Raw genomic sequence first — 22,550 nt, 5'->3', positions numbered from 1 at the left:
ACTTCTCATGTGATTATACTACTTAAATATTTCCAACTAATTTAAGGAGAAGAAGTAACCACACATTACACATTATGGAGATCATAAATAAGTCTTCCAACTTCCCCATGCATCTACTTACAGCTCAACAGCCTCTATTATACACAGGCAATAGGAATAGGAAAAAGGGGGGCTTCCTGCTCCACTTTTAATAAATTGCAGAGGCATAACATTTTCTCAGCATCATTTTATTAACAAAAAGTGCCAACTGTTTTGAAGAAAAGCAAACCATGAATCACACAGCATTCGGCAAGACACTAGACATGGAAAGGGGAACAATATTCATTAAGTAAAAAATAAGCAGATGAGATGCCTCTCACGTGTATATATTCATGCTTTTTCAATAGTCTCTTAGTCAACTTTCAGTGTAATTTTCACAAATAGCATAGCAGCTCAAAAACAAATGCAAGAGCACAATGATAAAGTTTGGCAATTATTTTGGACTATTTCTGAGTATGAAAGTAAACTTTATACCACAGTTTCATGTAAGCCACAGTACAATATATAAGAATCTTTAAATGTATTGCCACTGAAATCAATGTCCAACTAATGAAAACAAAGGAGAAAACAGGGTTTTAAAATACCCGTTACATTATAATTGTTTAGTAAGAAGCAGAAAAAACGAAATAATTTTAAGTGTTCTTACATGTGTTCATACGACCAGAAACATAACCAATCCATATTAACTTAATTCATTTAAAATTACATTTGTAAAGGTCACACAAAAGAAAGCTTAGGTGTCATTAATTAGTGTGCCTGCACTTGAACAAACAAGAAAAGATAAATAAATTAACCTCAGTCAGTCAACATATTCCAAAGAGGAGATTCAGTCTAGTGTTACTTCAGTTATCCACATAAAGTGTCTACAGGGAAGAATCTACACATTAGTAATATTTCTGCTCACTAATCTACAGGCACTAGTGAAACTATAAACTATAATTAAAACCCAAAATATAAAGGTGGTCATTTAAACACAACTGAGTGTCTAGCCAAGACAGAAGAGCACCGATGCTGAGCAGGTTACTGAGTGCATGCACTGTCTCCAGGTACGTTTCCTGGCAGTTAATTGCCCTTCTGTTACAGTAGACAAACTGCCTTTTATGAATATACTATTTACTAAATTAATTGAGGCTACACTGTTATTTTATTACATTACACAGAATTCTTCCCACACAACTTTTTCCTGTGTACTAATGTCTTACACTAGAATTGTGCTACTTTCTAAAGTTTCAGAATTACTATTTCAAGTAGAGATGATGAAAAAAATAAGACCAAATCTGATTATCTGACTGTTGACAAGTTTGAGCACCAACTACAGCAAAATTCAAGGTAGCTTGCAAGTCAGTTTTCTTGATTTGAAAATTACCTTCCACTGCTTTCATCAGTATTGAAGCTGAGATCTTCAGGGCCTATTTGTTCACCATCAGGAAAACTGGAACGTGTATCTAGGAGAAAAAAAAGAGCTAACATTTTTAAAAGACCAGTATTTTCTTTTCCTTATCTCGAAACGATCTTACCAAGTGTGTTATTTAAGTGATAAAGATGTGCTGGGTTGTGAACAAATCTCTATTTTTAGAGAATTTTTGATCTGAGTCAAGTGTAACAAACACAAAGGGAAAATAAAGGAGAAAAAAACAAAATGTGTAATAGACGCCCACAATTAGAGGTTGAAAGGCATTGCCTGACTTTGTCGCCCTGGGGACACTATGGGAGCAGCTAAAGAAGGGAATAGGAAACGATGACGATGTACACTCTAAAGACTGATTTTGTAAATATAAAATGTATTTCAAAGCCAATTAAACTGCGCATGCAAATATCACTACAAAAACTCATCCGCACTCAAGATAACTTGCCTGAAATTTGGCTGCTGCTTCTATAAGCAGAGAAGATTGCTAAGAGTACCTTAATACCTAAAAAATCATCAAGTGACTGAGTCTGTACTAAAAAAGACACTAGAATATCAGAGAAACATGTAAAATATAAAGCCGACAATTAGCATAAGCCTGACAATGTTGTTATTCCAGGAACTCTTACAGAGGAATGCTCAGACTGATCGTTAAGGTCTCTGGATAAAATATTAACAATGGGGGATGGACGTTAGACTTATTGTGGTGATCATTTTGCACTGTATACATATATCAAATCATTATGCTGTACACCTAAAATAAAACAAAACAAAATGCTAACAATGGGTTTCTCTCAGTGAGTTTTTTCCTGAGACTTTTTTAGGAGGAAGTGGTAATAAAATCAATGATTCCATAATCAGCATGCATTTCTAAGAAGTCAGAAAGAGTTATCTTTAAAAAAGTTCCCTTATTAGCTAGGCTACAAATATCTCTGAAAAGAAAAAAAAAAAATCTGAAACCTCCCCAGGGGCTGGCAACATTTTCTACAAAGGAGCAGATAGTAAATATTTAGGCACTGCAGGCCACAAATGTTCTCCATGGAAAATTCTTTTTTGTTTGGCTTTTTTTTTTTTTTTCCATTCTCAGGTCATGGGCTGTACCAAAGCAGGTTGCCAACACTTGCTCCACCCAGTAAGTAGCACGCATTAGGTGGTGTCTGACCGCCTACCAAATTTTTTCAGTACGCGCACCATTTAGTTTATCCCACAGAATGTCGTCTCACAAATGACAATAATTTAAAAAAAGAAAAAGCAGCAGAAGCAGCAAAGCAGAAGAAGCAGAAGCAGAAAGAGAAGCAAAGGAAGCAGCAGAAGAGATGGTTTAATTAATCCCCATGAAATGACGTCATGGGTTGCACCTTCATCCGGCAGCCGTGCCATGAAGGAGTCGCTAAATCTGCCCAGGCTGGCGCGCTCCTCCTGCTCCTCGTCCTCAGCGTCACATTCAATATCACTGTCGCTACTCATTCCTGGCAGGAAAGAAGCAGAGAACGTGTTTCTGACAAGTAACCACTGCAAGAAAAAGGCAATCTCCCTATCATAAATTGAGATTCCTAGTGAATTTCACACTGAATGCCAAGAAAACAGAAGATACCAAGCAAACAAAACAAAGAAAAAAGTAACCACACAAACCTAAGTTCTCTTTAGTTATTTAGAGCAGTATTTATTTTCGTCCTCAAAAATTAAAACTGCCCTTTCTACAGTACCTGAAAAGTTAGAATTTGAAGGCAGTATTAATTTCATTATACTGAGAACACTTTTTCCAAGGCAAACATAGGTTTTTTTCCCCCCTAAAGAGTCATAAGAGATAACAGCTCTTTTAATCCTGATTCAACAGTTTCTAGCCTAAAACATATATAAATATAAACACTTATAAATACAAATACATATTTACACTTATATTTAGCTGTGTGTATAAAAAAATTCCAGTAATTTTAGCAATAAATGAGTTACTATCCCATTTGGGCCTCCAATTTTGTTTTTTGCATATGAGTAGGTTTTTAAAAGAAAAGTTCTATAGAATTTTTATAGTACAGAAAGTACTTCTGTTTCAACAAGACAGTGATCAAGGAAATCTGAAAATCTTTCTGCTACAAACCCTTATAAATGCTAGATAAAATATAAACTTAAAAATTTTAATGAACAGCTATATTTAAAAGAACGAATGGAAATCCATAGGTATAGAGACAAAAAGGATATGGAAAACTAGTGGGGTAGATGCAGTTGCCCCAGAGAGCTTGATGTGGAAGTCTTTAATACTCTGTTGGGGATAGGAAAAAAACCTCTGGATCCACCATAGAAAGGAAGTTGAAAGTGAGACTAAAACTGCACTCCCTGCAAAAAGCTAAAACTCTTACTGAAAGAATAAACTAAATAATTCTGTCTACTGTCACAGGAAGACAGCAGGGAATTTTGTCTTGTTTCTGGGCTCAGCTCACCTCAGGATTCAAACTAAGGCCTGTGTGCATCATTTAAGTTTGGGATTAAGGTTGAGGTTCAAATCTTAGGAAAGTAACATAGAAACTGGTCAGGAGCTAGTGTGATCCGAATAAAGCAATTTATTCCTCTAGAGGGAAGGTTCTAGGTAAGATGAAGCAAGCACACTCCACCCCATCTTTCCCACTGAATGCAGCTATAAAACCTAGACAGAATGCATGAAGTGGCTACTTGAGGATTCTGAAAAGTAAATAGGGACAGGCATATTGGAGTAGACAAGAATTTGAAGTACCAACAAATTGGCAGATTTAAACAAGACCCAGAGTCTCATAAAATCATATTAAAAATGTCCAGGATACAATCCAAAATTGCTTCACTGTATGAAAAACCAGGTAAAGACAAGAACGAAAATCAGTGCTGAGATGACAGAGATAATGTTGAAATTATCTAACACAGACTAAAGCAGATATAAAAATGCTCATGAATAGTCTTGAAACGTATTTAAAAGACCTCTCTGGTGGGAAGCTTCCACAATCCAGGTCACAACAATTATAGTGGCGGGGGGTGGGGGGGATGATTCTCACAAGGGGTAGAAAAAGTCTCAAAAAGTTATGTTCCAATCAAAATTTACAAACAAGGCAGACAATCTACTTGAAGTAAGAGTCAGCAGATATACAAATAGAAGGACAATTCCACGAATTTTTCCACAAAATAGAGTACAAAATTCTGTTTAATGTGGAAAAGGACAGATTTTTTTAAATTACTAGACTTTTCAGATATAGTCATTAAAATTAAACTATTAATAGATGAATTTAGGCAAGGTTGAAAAACTTAAAGACAGAACTGAGAAAATTAACCAGAGTTTTTAAGAACAATGAGATTGCCATTATAAAAAAGAGGTTAAGAAACACAGGGATAAAAAAGGAATGGTTCAAACTGTGTCAACTAGACAGCCATAAAGACAGCAAAGGAGAGACAATATACTAAGAGAAAATGGCCAAGAATTCTCCATAATTAATGAAAAACATTCTCAATTGAATGGAAATAAAAGTACAACATATCAAAAGTTTGGGGATGCGGCTAGAGCAGTGCTTAAAGATAAAGTTCCAGCATCAAATGCTTATATTAGAAGAGAAAAAGGCCTCAAAGTAATGGTCTAAGCATTTACTTTAAGAAACTAGAAAAAAAAAGAGTAAATAAACTTGGGTAAAAGGAAATAAAGAACAGAAATTAAATTAGCAGGAAAACAAAAGAAAAATCATTGAAACAAGAGTTGTTTGAAAACGCCAATAAAACTGAAAAGCTTCTAGGCAGACCAAGACAAAAGAGAGTAAAAAAAAGGAATAAAAGAGGGGACATCACTAGAGATTCTACAGACATTAAAAGGGTAATAAGGGAACAGTATAAAAAACTTTATGCTCTTGAAATCAAGAACACTGATGAAATGGACAAATTCTTTGATAGACACAAACTACCAAAATTCATTCAGGTAAAAATAACCTGAATAGGTATTTTAAGTATTAAAGAAACAGAATTTGTAGCTTAAAAAACTATCAACAGGGACTTCCCTGGGACTTCCCAGGTGGCGCAGTGGTTAAGAATCGGCCTGCCAACGCAGGGGACAGGTTTGTGCCCTGGTCCGGGAACATCCCACATGCCGCGGAGCAACTAAGCCCGTGCGCCACAACTACTGAGCCTGCGCTCTAGAGCCCGTGAGCCACAACTACTGAAGCCCGTGCGCCTAGAGCCCGTAATCTGCAACAAAAGAAGCCACTGCAATGAGAAGCCCATGCACCAAAACGAAGAGTAGCCCCCGCTCGCCACAACTAGAGAGAAAGACCGCTCGCAGCAACGAAGACCCAACGCAGCCAAAAATAAATAAATAAATAAATTTTAAGGGGGGAAAAAAAAAAGATCAACAAAGAAAACTGTAGCCCCAGATGGCTTTACTGGTGAATTCCCTCTCTTCTGTTTTCAATAAGAGTTTGTGTAGTACTATTTCTCCCTTAAATATTTTGAAGATAGGCTGGATGTGTGGACGTTTCTGAAATTTCCTTACTAAGCAAAGGAAAAAACATTCCTGCTCTCAAGAGTCAAGAGTGATATTTAACTGTTTAGAGAATAAACCAGCTACTTGCATGAAGCACCACCGCCACCTTCTGGCCCTTCATGGAACTGCTGCTGAAAACTCAAACCCACATGAGTTACTGAAATTCTAGGCACAAATTTGACCTCTTTGTACTAGTGTTTCTGAACTCCTGACATATATTAACCTCCAGGATTCACAAACGAGGAACTGGAATTCTCAGGAATTCCCCAAATCTCAAGTTATTCTTTAAACACTTACAATATTTTTCAAACTCTAATAAAGTTATATATCTTTTAAAAATTTTAGTTAGTTTGTAGTATTTACAAGAACTGTAGCCTATAGTGAATATTCAAATACTGGAAAATGCTGTGAACATTACTGGGTAATAGTTGAATAATGTACACTTAGAACTCTTAGTAAGGTTTATAGCACTACATGGAATCACATCAAAAATGCCAATATGGGGGGGGCTTCCCTGGTGGCTCGGTGGGTGGGAGTCCGCCTGCCGATGCAGGGGGCGCGGGTTCGTGCCCCGGTCCGGGAGGATCCCGCCTGCCGCCGGGCGGGTGGGCCCGTGGGCCGTGGCCGCTGGACCTGCGCGTCCGGAGCCTGTGCTCCGCGGCGGGAGGGGCCGCAGCGGTGAGAGGCCCGCGTACCGAGAAAAAAAAAAAAAGCCAATATGGGGACTTCCCTGGTGGCGCAGTGGTTAAGAATCCGCCTGCCAATGCAGGGAACACGGGTTCGAGCCCTAGTCCGGGAAGATCCCACATGCCGTGGAGCAACTAAGCCCGTGCGCCACAACTACTGAGCCTGCACTCTAGAGCCCGCTCGCCACAACTACTGAAGCCCGTGTGCCTAGAGTCCGTGCTCCGCAACAAGAGAAGCCACCGCAATGAGAAGCACGTGCACGAAGAGTAGTCCCCGCTCGCCACAACTAGAGAAAGCCCGTGCGCTGCAATGAAGACCCAACGTAGCCAAAAATAAATCTATTTTAAAAAATGCCAATATGAGGAATTCTTTTGCTTTTGAAACGTCCTATTTCTTGGAGCACCACTCACAGGATTCCTGTATAGTATAGTATAGACTCATTAATATTTACATAGCAGCAGACAGGGCCATGAACACATACTTATAAAATGGCAACAGCTATAGCCAGGGCTGATTTGACTGCAATTGCTTCTTTTCAAGGTGCTCCCATTGATCTTAACCTTTGATTCTAGGTACCAGCATTTCCAGTTTATACTTTCAACTTGCCATTAGTGGATTCTTCCAAAGCAGTCATGTTTCTGTTTTTTTCTGTTTTGTTTTGTTTTTAATTCATTTTTTGGCCACGTCATGCAGTATGTGGGATCTTAGTTCCCCGACCAGGGACTGTTCCTGTGCCCCATGCAGTGGACACGTGGAGTCTTAACCACTGGACCGCCAGGAAGTCCCCATGTTTCTGTGTTGACTGTTAAGATTAACAGGAGAACTAGAATAATTTTTTCCTGTTTTCTGATTTCTTGACTTACTTTTCTTAGGATTCAGAAAAACATGCATTTCCCAAGAAGCGTTGGAAACAAATTCCTGCATGAAAACACTACTTGTTTTTTTATCAAGTCCTAAGATCTGAAGTTCCCTAGCTCCGTGAATGTAATGAGAAAAACAAATTGGTCTCTTGACCCCTCGCTTAATAGTTGACCTATGGGGTCACCAGGTCCTGTACAACCCATTGACATCAGTGTGAGCAAGTAAACACAACATAAGGTCAAATACTTTCATTTTTTGGAAATGAAAGTAGCTACTGTCAAGTAACAGGTCACAAGCTATTTGCTATGTGCCTTGCCCCATACACTGCAATGTCTACCCACTGCATTAAGGTTAAAGCAAACGTGATATTTCACCAACTATAAGAAATTTGAATACAGGACCTTTCTTAATCTCACCAGAAGGTGTCAACAAGTTTTCACAAAACTGGCTGTCAATGATAATTATTGTAAGATACCATTAAATGGAAGATGCTTCAGAGATGTTCATGTGGGGGAAAAAAACCCCAAAATCAACCCTGCATCTTAAAGTAAAATGTGAAATAAGGTATTTCTATACCAATCACCTACCATATTTTTTGAGTATCCACTATATGCTCAGTAGTCCAAAGCTAACTTTTGAGTTATAACGCCCTTATTCAGGGGTGCTCAAACTTCAGCTGCTTGGAAAATACATTAACCACCTGGTAGACCAAACACTAATGCTTCACTTGCCTTCCTCCTTTCCAGCAGAACCTCAATGTTGTTCAGCCGTCTTCCCTTCTCCAAGTGGCCACGTGGAATGGATCAGGGAGGGGAACCAAATGTTCAGACTTTGCCAAGTTTCCTTTTTTTTTCACTACTGATTAATGAGATGTGCTCTCATTGATAAACATTGATAAACAGAGACATATAAAATGAAATAATCCTCCCCTACTCCCAGAATGTTTTTCTGACTCCATATAAAGTTTGGAGCTGCAGCAACCACCTTGCCATCCTGAGGGGAGCTAAGCCAACTCACTTAGAATGGCAGAGCAAAAGATGGGGGGACGGGGCTGGTGGGAGGAAATGAGTTCTTGATGACATTAAGCAGGTAAATTTTCCAACCTTGAAACTGCCCTACCAGAGTTAGGTGAGACTTCTTGTTAATACAAGACAGTAAATCTTCCTATTGCTTAAACCAGCTGATTGGGTTTTTGTAACTTATGTCTTCATTGATACACCAAAAGGGATCAGCAATGCTGGAGCATCAGACTTGTGTACTACTCTTAGATAGGGTGCCAGTAAGGTTTGCAATAGGCACGCCATGGCTTTCCCTGGGATGGGTGACACCCCTGACTTAATTGAAAAGGACTGTGCTAATTCAGCAGAAGTCAATCGCATAGTCTCCAGTTTTAAAAAGAACAAGGAAGAGACCGGTCTACCTAAGGAATTCTGTAGGTATCAATTGGGGTGGGGGGGGTGTGAGAAGGAAATCAAGATTTTTGCAATGCAGCCATTAACTAGGAGATTAACACAAGGTTGTCCCATATGATCCCAGTTAGAAAGGAAAAGGCCTGTTGATGACTGTCAAGTCTAAGAAAAGTCACTTTTTATTGACTCTCAGGAACATTTAAGAGACCACTTTAGTTGTCCCAAATTCCCAACTAGTAAACACAAAGAATTTTAAAGTTTTAAAAACTTTAAAACTGGAAACTTTAAAAAAATTTTTAAAGTTTCTTCAAACAGCCTGGCAGTAGGGAGGGAGGAAGAGGAGAGGAAAGAGGCACCAATTTACAGTGACCTACCACAGAAAATTTTCTTTTAGGCATTCTGCTTAAGAATGAAGAGGCTCGTTATTCCTAAGCACAGATGTAAGGACAACCCCACTCAACTTTTCACCAAGGCTTACCGGTGCGAAAAGTAAAGGTTTTCTTGAGAACTGGCTCCTGCTGATAGAATATACCCACAGCAGTAAGTAAGGCCCCATTCTCCTCTCACAAAGCAAATTTCAAAAGGCACAGAGCTCCTTTAGTTTACCTATTCCCCTCTTCCAGCCTTATCAATTAGTCTCCTCACTGCCTATCCTGGGACTGTAGTGGTAAATAAGCTGTTTAGATACCAACAAATTGCAATAGTGGACTTTCCTGGCACTACTGATTTGCATGTTTACAGTAACTTTTCTTATTGAGTTCTAGGTGCTTTGCATCACTACAACACTCCTTACATAAGAAAAAATGTGTTACTGAGTAACACTGACAGCACTAAATCTCAGATTCAAAGACTTGAAAGTGCAGAGCAGATCCTAAATGTGGCCAAGCAAATGCCTTTCTCCAGTTTAGGATAAGCTGTTGACGATTAGCTTTAAAAAAAGAAATGGAACTAATGTCAAAACTTAGGGGGTTTTTTTGGTGCTAACTAGCTATTTACATAGAAAAACTGCTGAGAAAATGTGAATTTATGAGATGAAGGCTGAAATTTAAAAGTCCAAGTTTAATTTAACATTCTTCTTTTACCAGTCTTCCTGTCCCCAGAGTTCCACACCCCATTCCCAGTCCCCAACTCAGTTAGAGTAGGAATTTTAAAACATAATTTTATTATTTCACTCCTTGCTTATATTCCATGCAAAGGACAAAGTCCAAATTCTAGCTAGACATACAGTATAATTCCTCATGATCTGACCTCTGCCTCCACTCTGGCCTCATCTTTCACCAGTCTTCACAACTCATACTAACTCATACTCATCCCTTAGGATGATCTTTCCAAGTGTGGACTAGGTTGGTAGAGAGGTGACAGTTAAGAGCATTGGCTCTGTGACTTTGAGTAAGGTAACTTACATCTCTAGGCCTCAGCCTACTCACCTGTAAAATCAATATAATAAAGTAACCATGTAGGTCTGTACTGAGAAAACATACTACTGGTAAAGTCTTTAGCAGTCTTAATACCTAATGAGGGCTTGCAAATATTATCTATTATTTTTATTATTACATACCTGTTAGTTGAGCTCCCTATATACCCCATCACAGCACTCATCATTCCATATCATAATTGGCTATTAACTGGTCTCTAACACCTGTTGTTTGGTTTTCAATTGCTCTCCCTGCTCCCTTCCCACCACCACCAACACATACCCAGCATACTTGAGGACAACTTGCTCCCATCTGTAACTATGACCCACTCTGGCAAGTGATTCTTAAGGAGTTGTCACCCCTGGTTTGAGTTTTCAACTCAACCAGTGGTTCTCAACTGGGGATGATTTTGCCTCCCAGGGGACATTTGGCAATGTCTTGAGACATTTTTGGTTACTGTAATTCAGAGGAGGTACTACTGGCACCTAGTGGTTAAAAGCCAAGAATGCTGCTAAACATTCTACAATGCACAGGGCAGGCCCCTAATACAAAGAATCACCTGGCCCAAAATGTCAATGGCACCAAGGTAGAGAAACCCTGAACTAAACAGTAGGTTCAGGAATTACTTTATCACCAGCATCAAAACAATGCCAGACACATTAGAAGCATTTCACAAATGGTGCATAAACAGAAGAAGCCTATAATTCCAGCACATGCTAAAACAATTTAAGCCACTACAATCTATAATCAGTATGTATAAATACATGGAAACTAGCTAAGCCCTACTAGCTAATCCTTATAGGTCCTTTCTATAAAGATCAATCATAATATATTTTTCCTGTTGTTTTAACAATCAACACTTCACTTTGAAAATCCTTTCCATTTAATTTCTACTGAAATAATGCTGCCCACCACAGGAGCACCAACTAAGATGGAAGACCAAAATGTTTAGTGTTCTTTAACTGAAAAGCCTGAAAATGCCACCACCCACACACACTCACAGAGCAGTCAGAGGTAGACGCTGGCACCTTTTATATATGCTTTGAGCTACAATTCATCAATCGTTGAAATTCAAATAAGTGCAGAGGTGGTAGGTGGCAGAGTTTCACTAAGAAATGAAAAATCTCAGTGTCAAATATCATTAATAAAGTTGACATGCTTTTCTGCTAACATATAAAGGACAAGCAAGGGCAACACACATAGCCTTGTTTCAAGCACCTTCTGTTAACTCAAAATTACAAAAAAGTCTTCTACACTTTCAGATAAAGAATAATGGACCTGGAAGAACACGTAGACAAATACTAGAAATGTAACTGAGAATGAACTGGCAGAGTAGAAGTCAGTTACCATAAAGGATTTTTTAAATGGTTAAAGTTTGGAATCCTTCTAAAAGAGCAAAGTAATCTATAAACATTAATCAAGACTGACTTTAAAAGACAAGGTACTTAACATTTAATATTCTAATTAGTTGTTTGGGGGCATGTTTTTCCTGTAAGACACTGAACATATCCAATTTAATCTTTTCATATCTAGCAAAACTTCAATGCCTATCATGTAGGTAGCATAACACATTTAATGAATGAGCAAATGAAGTATCTGCAGACTTTCTCCCTGTAAATGCCTGTTCTAGTAAGATGTCCTTTTATGTAGTCGATTATCCATTTTGCCTTCCATTGTGCTTAATGTCCTAGTAAATCAAACTCAGAGGCACAACAAATGCTGTTTTCAGATCAAGCATGTCAGATAGTAGATAACATCTCAGTAACTGTTTTATTAAACCAACCACTCCCGACCACCACCAAAAAAAGATTATTTCGCCTCCCGCCAACTATGACTTTACCATTCCTTACCTTCCTCTGGGGCAACTGAAGCTCCTTCAGGTAGTATAGGTTGTAATTCCCCAGTTTCAGAATTATTTTCCAAATCAGTCATTTGCATTCCTTCCAGACGACCTCCTTTAACACTAGTCCTCAAAGAGGGAGAAAATAACCTGATATTCTTGTATAACTAGTCACTGATATAATAATCTAGATTTTTTTCCTGTCCAGAAACTGAGCAAACTAAGTAGGGTATAGGGCACTGGTGTTTAATACTAAATTTCAAGTTTTACTTTTAAAAGATTCACTAGAAGACTCACAATGAAAGGTTATAAAGTGGTAGATTGCATCAACGTCAATATCCTCGTTGTGATAATATATCAGCGTTTTGCAAAATGTTATAATTAGGGGAAACTGGATAAGGTACACAGGCTCCCTCTATTCTTTCTTATAATTGCATGTGAATCTACAATTATCTCAATAAGAATTCCAATTTAAAAATAAATATAAATAGAAGTCCTTAATAACATGTTCTCACCAATATGGAAAGACTTTTGAGGTATACTGAGTGAGAAAACAAGGTGCACCTTTTGTATTAAAAAAGCTATATGGTCACTTAAATATTGCTTAAATATGCATGCAAGTTGAGAAGACAGCATATACAAAAAATTAAAAACAGCAGGAATGTGTGTGGGCAGAAGGTTGGAAAACAAAGCAGATGGGAGACAAAGATGGGGAAATTTTAACTTAATATTCTTTTTTTTAACTTCCATTTTTGAACCATTTATTACTAGCATTTAAAATTTTTGCTTATACTACCTTAAATCAGGCAAGGAAAAAAAACACAAGCTGGAAAACACCACATGACCCAGGTTGGCAGTGTAATTAACTGTAAAATGAGGGTTATAGCTATGAGCTTTACACATTTATACAGGATTTTACAATCTAGAAAAAAGTGCACATTCGTACACATTTAATCTTTATGACTAAAGGCAGATATAAATCTCCATAACAAAATATAAAAACTAGTTGCAGCTTCATCTTGAAAGGAACATGTATAAAACCAGGCTAGGAAATGCGGAGGACAAGACAATCTCCAATGATTGTAACACCCTTCCACTGCTTAAACTTGAGCTAGAACAGAAAACAGCCACCAGCTGTCCTATTAGATTTGGTAATTATCCAGATCTTAAAACTCTATACAATTAAGTAAACTTAAGGGATATTAATCTTTCTCTAAATTTAATTCAAAGTTCTTTTCAAAGCCTCCAAGGTAGAATTATTCCATTGTTTAAAATTAGAAATGTATTTAATATGCATATAATAGATCAGCAAATGGATATTAATGGCTCATCTAGCACATTCACAGACAATACATTCCATAATCACTCTCTTTTAAATGGATGGAAGTTTAATTAACAATGTCGACTGGGTGACATGACTGGGATTTGAGTTTATGTTTGGGTGACATGACTGGGATTTGAGTTTATGTTTCCTGGGAGAGAGATGAAGGTACTGATGACCACATATATATATCCTTTTGGGAAATTCCAACTATGTGTTTTGAGGACACTTTCATAAAAGGGAAAAAAAAGGTGAGATGAAAGCAGAAAAGCAGTTTTAAAATAAAATCGCCAGAAGTGCTTTGTTCTATACAAAATTCATGTAAAAGACCTATGGGACATAATATAGCATAGCACAAATGTCTTTGAAAAATATGGGACAGATGGAAAAAAAAGTTGACCCAAAAATGTCACAAGGCAGAGGTCACCCAAGGTTATATAACATTATTATCCTAACTTCAGTGAAAATGAGCTCTAATGTATTCAAGCTGAACTTCTGGTGCTATCTCATTCTGTGAAGAAAGAAAAAGGTAAGGTCTCTGATGCTTGAAGTTACATTTTAATACAACAAATAAACTGTCTGCTAAAAAATTAACAAACTAGAAGTTTATTATGTTCATTACGTTGTAGACTTAAAGTGCCAAACAGAACTATTAGCTATTATTCCATTACATAAACAAAAGAACTTAATTTACCCCAAGGTGACCATTTTTCTCCTTTTTTCAATAGTAGGTAAGCCACTGAAAACTGCAACCACAACAGCATCTGAATCCAAAGCTTGACACTGCCGGTCTTCAGATTTTGGCAGAATGTCACCGATACTGCCATGTGTCAAGGCTCGGGGAGAACTGTGCCTGCTCCCAGACTGAGAGCTTCCTGGGGAGCCTACAAAAAATGAAGGGGATATTCAGAAAGAAGGCAAACAAACAAAAAGTTCTCTCTCTAGTTTCCACGTTAGGAGATCTCACTATACATATATTTTTAAACTGCAGGAAAACTCAAAAACAATTTTAAAATATAACCTAGTCTTTTTGATGCCAACTATTTAATATGCGGTCTAATGGCTGCACTTTCTTACTGATGGGTCTGTTCTGTGTGATCAAGGAACTTTCAAATTGAGTTTCAGCATTTTTGGTGCCTTTAGAGGTCTAAAGCTATACCATCAGATCAACTTCGAGTAACAGACATCTACCCACCAAGATCACATTCTAAACTCTCCAAACTTACCCTCAGACAGAGTTTGACAGTCTCCCTTTGAACGGCTATTTTCCCCAGAGTCTACTGCTCTTCGAAGTGACAGACTACCTGCTATACTGGACCGAGCTGGCTTGGGTGAATTACTCTTCTTATTTGTGGCTGTAAAGACATTTTAAAATATTTCTGATTATGATAAAATAGCACAAAACTTATTACCTAGGAATTCAGAGAAAGATTTAATCTTATCATCCATGAAAGGTATTCCCATCTACTGTGTCCAAAAATAAACAGAACACTCTGGTCCCAACTGGTTTATTTGGGGTTTTATGCCAAAGGTATTCCTATTTTGCTGCTTGTGGAACAGTTTCAACTTACAAAAGTAGAAAATTATCAGTGAACTCCAAAAGAAGAATCGTACCAGACATGAACTCTAATCTCAGTTTAATTAAACTAAGTATTAACAACAGAACAATAACCACCAAAACACTTGGAAACTGTAGAATACTACTGGATTAAAAAGAAATGAACGCTAAATTAGAAACAAGCCACAATTATAATACTTCAAGATGTTTGTGGCTAAAACAGTAATTAGAGGAAAATGTATAGCCTTAAAATGAATTAATTAGGGCTCTCACTTTCCTGCCGGGGTCCTGCACTTCCCCGGTGCTGGGGCATCTCGACCTGCCAGCGCCACTGCCCCTGGTGATCTGGCATGGGATGGGAGACAGCTGTTGTAATCCCTTAAGCACGGGCACTATTAAACAAATGGTTGAGAAGAAAATACCTGGAATTTACGTCTTATCTTTAGAGATTGGGAAGATCCTGGTAGAGGATGTGGAGAACAGCTTCTTTTTGAATGTCAACTCCCAAGTAAAAATGGTGTGTCAGATTCTTGCTAAGGATCCTAAATTGCAGCAAGGCTACAATGCTATGGGATTCTCCTAGGGAGGCCAATTTCTGAGGGCAGTGGCTCAGAGATGCTCCTATGATCAATCTCATCTCAGTTGAGGGACAACATCAAGGTGTTTTTGGACTCCCTCACTGCCCAGGAGAGAGCTCTCACATGTGTGACTTGATCAGAAAAACAGTGAATGCTGGAGCTTACAACAAAGCTATACAAGAACGCCTGGTGCAAGCAGAATATTGGCACGACCCCATAAAGAAGGACATAGCAACCACAGCATCTTCTTGGCAGATACTAATCAGGAGAGAGGTGTCAATGAGTCCTACAAGAAAAACCTGATGGCCCTGAAGAAGTTTGTGGTGGTGAAATTCCTCAATGATTCCACTGTGGACCCCGTGGATTCTGAGTGGTTTGGATTTTACAGAAGTGGCCAAGCCAAGGAAATCATTCCCTTACAGGAGAGCACCCTGTACACACAGGACCCCCTGGGGCTAAAGGCAATGGACAACGCAGGACAGCTGGTGTTCCTGGCTCTCGAAGGGGACCATCTTCAACAGTCTGAAGCATGGTTTTATGCCCACATCATACCCTTCCTTGAGTGAAACCGTTGTAGTTTGCACCAGAGCTCAGGAAACCCCTCATGCTTCCAAACCAGTTCCCTCCATGGCCAAGCCTGAGCTCAGATCCAGCTAGCAACTAATCCTTCTCTTGTCACCATCTAACATGCCCTGCTTGGAAAGACCCAAGATTGGAATCTTATCCTTTGCCTCATCCTATCAGCATATGATGTTGAATGCAAGTTTAATTAGCTAAATAACCATGGAGATTGCTTTACAACTCTTTGATGTGGTCAGACTGTTTTAGGAATTAGGAGTTTGCTGCAGGTCAGTGGCAGAACTGTGCCCAGGCCCGGAAGAGACTGAACAAAGTAAACCAATGAGACAGAGTCTAAGGCAGATGCCTTTCTCAGGAAAATCTAGCCACATCTCAAACCAAGAGGCCAGTACCCAGGCCTGAGGTATTCACATAAATGCTTTCTCAGTTGTGCTGGTGGAGATTTGACCAGTGCTTGGAAAAGTATTGCTTGGATGATGTGTCCACATTATTTCTTGAGGCTGTCCTCCTCTCTGTGAGTGTGCTGCTTTTTGTGGTGTTTTAGCTATTATTAGACAAATTCCGGCAGCCCACCATCTTGCCTTGGTAGCACTTTTTTGTCTCCTCAGGTAGTGATGAATTAGTTGCTCTGTCACAAAAGCAGGGAAATAGCAGCCAAGGATTGCTTAAGGGAGGAAGTGTACCTATTGCTTAGCTTACACGGGGAGGGGGAGGTTTAAAGAAAAATGTAAAATGAAAAAGGAGGAGGTAGCTGGCTCTTTCCATTCCATCCTTGATGAACCTGTCCTTTCTAAATATGACTTGTGGTCCAGATTCTAGAGTCACTCTATTGCTGGCATTAGCAAAGAATGGGAGGAAAAATGTGAAGAGATCAGGCTTTCTAACTTCCGGCTCAAAAACCTGAGATTACTGCACACTTCAAACTACTTCTGCTGTGTTCTGTGAAAAAAAGATTGTTTGCTCAAAAAGCTTAGGGAGTATTCCATATCCCTTTTCTCCTCTTGAAGATCAACCCACCTTAGAATATTAAGGACTCTGAGAATTCCTGTTACAGTACAGAACACCAACCTTAATCTACCGTTTCCCACACTATTTGAGCGTGGACGTCTTAGCCCCTACTCCTTTATCCCATGAAAACCTAGCAACACTTTTTAGAAGACTGTTCTGCAGAATGCCAGTTTGCGGAAACGGTTAGCTGTACTTGGGGGAAGCACTTTGTTACTGCTGCAAAGTTTACCCTCTGTGATTTTTCTTTCACCTCTCTCAAGACTTTTCAACTAAGAGGATGAAAGGTAAGAAGTGGGGACGTGTGAAAATAATTCTATGGAGTTGTCTAAAATAAAGAGTAGCTTCTTAAAAAAAAAAAAGAATTAGAAAAAACGGAAACTAAATGGCCTAACATGCATAAACTCAAGGAGATGGAAAAATGATAAAAAGAAATAAAAAGAAAGCAGAAGAGATGCATTAAAAGGTGACAAGTCTTCCCTGGTGGCGCAGTGGTTGAGAGTCTGCCTGCCGATGCAGGGGACACAGGTTCGTGCCCCAGTCCGGGAAGATCCCACATGCCGCGGAGCGGCTGGGCCCGTGAGCCATGGCCGCTGAGCCTGCGTGTCCGGAGCCTGTGCTCCACAATGGGAGAGGCCACAGCAGTGAGGGGCCCGCGTACCGAAAAAAAAAAAAAAAAAAAAAAAAGGTAATAAACAGGTTCAACAAGGTAGTGGGATATAAGATCAACAATCAACTGACTTTTTATACATCAGCAAAGAACAAGCCGAGAATGAAATTAAGAAAACAATTCCATTTACAATAGCATCAAATAGAATAAAATACTTAGGGAAAAATTTAACAAAGAAATGTTAAGACTTGTATATTTTTGAAAGAAAATAAAGAAAAAAGGAAAAATATTCTGTGTTCATTAACTGGAAGACTTAATATTGTTAACATGGCAATACTCCCAAACTTGATCTACAATACAGATTCAACACAATCTCTATAAAAATTCCAACTGTCTTTTTTTTTTTTTTGCAGAAATTGACAAGCTGATCCTAAAATTCATAGAAAAATGCAAAAGATCCAGAATATCCCAAAACACTCTTGTATGGAGGACTCACACTTATGATTTCACAACTTGCCATAAAACTATAGTATCAAGATTGTGGTACTGGTGTAAAGACAGAAGTATAGACCAATGGAACAGAACTGAGAGTCCAGAAATAAACTCTTACATTTATGGTCAATTAATTTTTGACAAGGAGGCCAAGATAATTCAATGGGCAAAGAAAAAGAAAAGATGGACAATAACAAGTGTTGATAAGGATATGGAGAAATTGGAACCCTATATACTGCTGAAGAATGTAAAATGGTGCAGCTGCTTTGGAAACAGTATGGCTGTGCCTCAAAAAGTTAAACATAGTTCTCATACAATCCAGCAATTCCACTCCTAAGCATATACTTAAATAAAAACATATGTCCCCACAAAAAACTGTACATGAATGTTCATAGCATCATTATTCATAATAGCTAAAAAGTGGGGGAAAAAAATCCAAGCCCTCATCAACCGATGAGTAGATCAAACAAAAAGTGGTACCCACATACAATGAAGTATCATTCAGCCATAAAAAGGAATGAAATAATACATGCTACATTACAGATGGCCCTTGAACACAATATGCTAAGCCAGAGAAGCCAGATACAAAAGGCTTCATATTGTGTGATTCCATTTATATGAAAAGTCCAGAAGCAAATCCACATAGACAAAATAGATTAGCAGTTATCAGAGGGATAGGGGGAAGGGGAAGATGGGGAATAACAACTCATGGGTATGGAGTTTACAGCAAGAGTGAAAGCAGCTCTTTTGTCCCTTTCCTGTTTGCCCATTTCTGTTCCCCTCTAACCTTAAAAGAACCTAATTATAGGAATGAGATCACTAGGCAATTTAACCCAACTCTTGACTTTTGCTCTCCTGAACGCACACCATGCCTTGTTGATTCTTTTCCTAGAAAAAAAGAAGTAAGAATGAAGAATTTAGCAGTTTAAAAAAATGACTAGCTTTCTACTCCCAACAGCCCCCCTAAGCAATCCTGCTTGGGATCACTTGGGCAAGATAACATCTGAAGGGAGAGCCAGCCAATGTGCACACAGACTGGAGAATGATGCAGAACCCAACCTCCTGCCTCGATGATTCACTGAGGTTCCCCCCCAACCCCCACCCCATTTTCCCCCTTAAAAACTGTCATGGCTAAGCATGATCTTCGCAGTTGGCCTCTGGACACAAGTCTACCGTCCCCCAGACTGCCGGCTTTTCTGATTAAAGCACCTTTCCTTTCTACTGACACTTGCCTCTCAAATTATTGGCTTTGGAGCAGCAAGCAGCCGAACCTAAGTTTGGTAATAAGAGGAGGGATGAAAATGTCCTAGACTTAGATAATGGTGACTGTCACACAATTTTGTAAATATACTAAAAACTGCTGAATTGTACATCTGGGGAAAAAAGGTGCTGTGAGAAAAAATTATGACCAATTTCTCCACTGCAAAGTATACATAAACTATTGGTTAAGGGAAAAAAATGAAGAAGAGATGCATTAACAGAAACAAAGGCAGAAATTAACATAATAAAAAGAAGACAGTAGATGAAATAAATCTAAGAACTAGGTCTTTGAAGACATGAATAAAATGGACAAGCCTCTAGCAAGTCAAATCAAGGGAAAAAATAAAACACAAATAAGCAATGATATAACTGAAAAAGTTAATATCCCATATGCAGAGGAAGTTTCTAAAATTTAAGGGAACAAATGACTTTATACCAATACATTTATCTAATAAAATTAATTTTCTAGGAAAATTAATTATGAAAACTGATTTAAGAAGCAGCAGAAATATGAAACCAATAAACACACAGAAATGAAAAAGGCTGTTAAAGTTTTATCCCTGAAAGAACCACTAGATAGCTTTATGGATGAGTTTCATTACACTTTTAACGAGCAGATAACATGTTAAAATAATTTTACAGCATAGAAAAGGACAAAAGCTTCTGAATTTATTCTATGAGATTGGCATAAATTTGGAACTCAGATGTGTTAAGGATAGTATAATGAAACTATAGCTCAATTTTACTTATTGACTACATAGTCAAGAATCCTAAGTATTAGCTAGGACTTCCCTGGCAGTCCAGTGGTTAAGACTCCACACTTCCACTGCAGGGGGTGCAAGTTCGATCCCTGGTAGGGGGAACTAAAATCCCGTATGCTGCGCAGCCAAAAAAAAAAAAAGAATCCTAAGTATTAGCAAACTAAAAACAGCCAGTACAGTTAACCCTTGAAGAATAGGGGATTAGGGACGCCAACCCTCCACGCAGTCAAACATCCAGGTATAACTTTAGAGTCGGCCCTCCTTAACAGTGGTTCAGCATCCAAAGACTCAGCCAGCTGCGGATTTATTGAAAAAAATCTGTGGATAGGAGGACCCACACAGTTCAAAACCATGTTGTTCAAGGGTCAATGGTATATTAAAAAACTACAAACCAAACCAAGTAGAAAGACACATTCTAGAATTTCAACAATGGTCAGTATTAGATAAATAATATAATTCTCTGTGTTCACAAAGTAACAGGGCAAAATAATATGATTGTTTTGACTGAAAATAAAAAAGCATTTGACATAATTCTACACAACTTCTTGACTTAAAAAAACTCTTAGTAAGTAGTGTTGACTGAAAAAAATGCACACCCTAAAAGTTGAGAATTATGTTTTATTTGGCGGAGTTTCTGAGGACTTCAAGCCTGGGAGGCAGCCTCTCAGAATAGTTCTGAGGGACTGTTCCAAAGAGGCAATGGAGGAGCCAGGATATATATGGGTTTTTTCAACAAAGACCAGGTAGTTGGCACATCAAAAGATTACAGTCAGTTACAAAATATCAAAAAAACCAAAAAATCCCACAGATATCTCAAGTTAATGAATTAGCACTTTTCTACGTATGGGAAGATGCAAGAGTCTGGGCTAATTGAAATCATTCCTTTCTTTCTCATCCTGAATTCCCTCAGGACTCTTTCCCATTCTGAATTTCCTCACGCAGCTGCAACATCCTTTGTTTACTGATACGGCACACAACATTTTTTCATTCACAGTAGGAAAAGAGGTAGTTTGGTGTAATGGTGAAAGCCACAGGCTTTAAGGTTCAAGTTCTTAGCTCTGCAATTACCACTGTGAAACTCTAGGACCCTTTAATGCCCTGTGCCTCAGTTTCTTTATCTGTAAATTGGGGATAAAAATAACTTGCCTCATCGAGTTGTTGGGATTAAGTGAGTTAATACATGTGACTCAGAATAGTTAGAATGATACCTGGTACACAATAAACACTTAGTAAATGTTAACCATTAGAGTAAATGTTAACCATTATTGTTGTTAGGAATAGAAGGATATATTTTTCAACTTGATAAAAACTACCTTTTGAAACATATAGCAAAATTCGAACTTAATGAGATTAAGAACTAAAGGAATTCCCAAATAGAGTTGAAAACATTACAAAAATTCTATAATTGCTATTAGTTAACATTGTTCTGAGGTCCCAGCCTAGACAATGCAATATGAAAAGTAAATAGGCAGGAAAGGAGTGGATAAACGATGACTATTTCCTGATGATATGATTGTCTACATAGAAAATTCAATATAATTGACTAAAAAACTTAACAATTTAAAAAGTTCACTAAGTGGGTTGAATACATATTAAAACCAGTAGTCTTCCTGTATGTCAGTAACTAATAATTAGAAAATATTACGGGGGGGAAAAAGAGATCCCATCACAACAGCAACCTAAATTATAATATACCTAGAAATTAATAACAAGACACATGCAGAACTTATATGAAGAAAACTAAAACTCTGAAGAAGTATATGTCCATAACAGATGACTTGAATAAATGGAAACACCACATTCCTAAATTTGAATGTTTTAGTACTGAAAAGATGTCAATTCCTCAAATTAAATGTTAATTAATGCATTAAATGTAACACAATTCCAGTCAAAATTAATTTCTGGAAGAGTAAACATGTAAGAGCCATCAAAGAAGTTTTGAAAACAAAAATAAAATGAAGGCTACAATAGCTACGACATGGAAGAAACCTAAATGTCCATCAACACAGGAATGGATAAAGAAGATGTGGTACATATATACAATCAAATATTACTCAGCCATAAAAGAGAACAAAATAATGTCATTTGCAGCAACATGGATGGACCTAGAGATTCTCACGCTGAGTGAAGTAAGTCAGACAGAGAAAGACAAATATCACATGATGCCGCTTATATGTGGAATCTAAAAAAAGGCTACAAATGAACTTATCTACAAAACCGAAATAGAGTTACAGATGCAGAAAA

The 22,550-nt window shown here is 38.1% G+C and overlaps 1 protein-coding gene and 1 pseudogene across 8 annotated transcripts in view; one reads left to right on the top strand and one right to left on the bottom strand.

Moving 5' to 3' along the window:
* The window catches only part of TRIM37 (tripartite motif containing 37), a 162,104-nt gene that overhangs the window by 38,438 nt on the left and 101,116 nt on the right, over nt 1–22,550 (bottom strand). For 2 of the 8 annotated variants that reach the window (XM_049702322.1, XM_033431663.2), the window contains 5 exons: nt 14,690–14,818; nt 14,158–14,347; nt 12,153–12,271; nt 2,803–2,913; nt 1,406–1,484 (listed from right to left, as the gene is read on the bottom strand). In XM_049702322.1, the coding sequence (XP_049558279.1) occupies nt 1,406–1,484; nt 2,803–2,913; nt 12,153–12,271; nt 14,158–14,347; nt 14,690–14,818 (628 nt within the window). Of the gene's footprint in view, nt 1–211; nt 1,485–2,802; nt 2,914–11,303; nt 11,411–12,152; nt 12,293–14,157; nt 14,348–14,689; nt 14,819–22,550 lie in introns of those variants that run through there. The other 6 variants (XM_049702324.1, XM_004271756.4, XM_049702321.1 and 3 more) reach the window with 5 other exon arrangements.
* LOC105748092 (palmitoyl-protein thioesterase 1-like) lies at nt 15,292–17,578 on the top strand (annotated as a pseudogene).

Source organism: Orcinus orca, chromosome 19 (genome assembly GCF_937001465.1).
Source record: "Orcinus orca chromosome 19, mOrcOrc1.1, whole genome shotgun sequence".
Classification (NCBI taxonomy): Eukaryota; Metazoa; Chordata; class Mammalia; order Artiodactyla; family Delphinidae; genus Orcinus; species Orcinus orca.
Note: the sequence above shows the minus strand (reverse complement) of the source record. Positions and strands in the feature narration are given on the sequence as shown.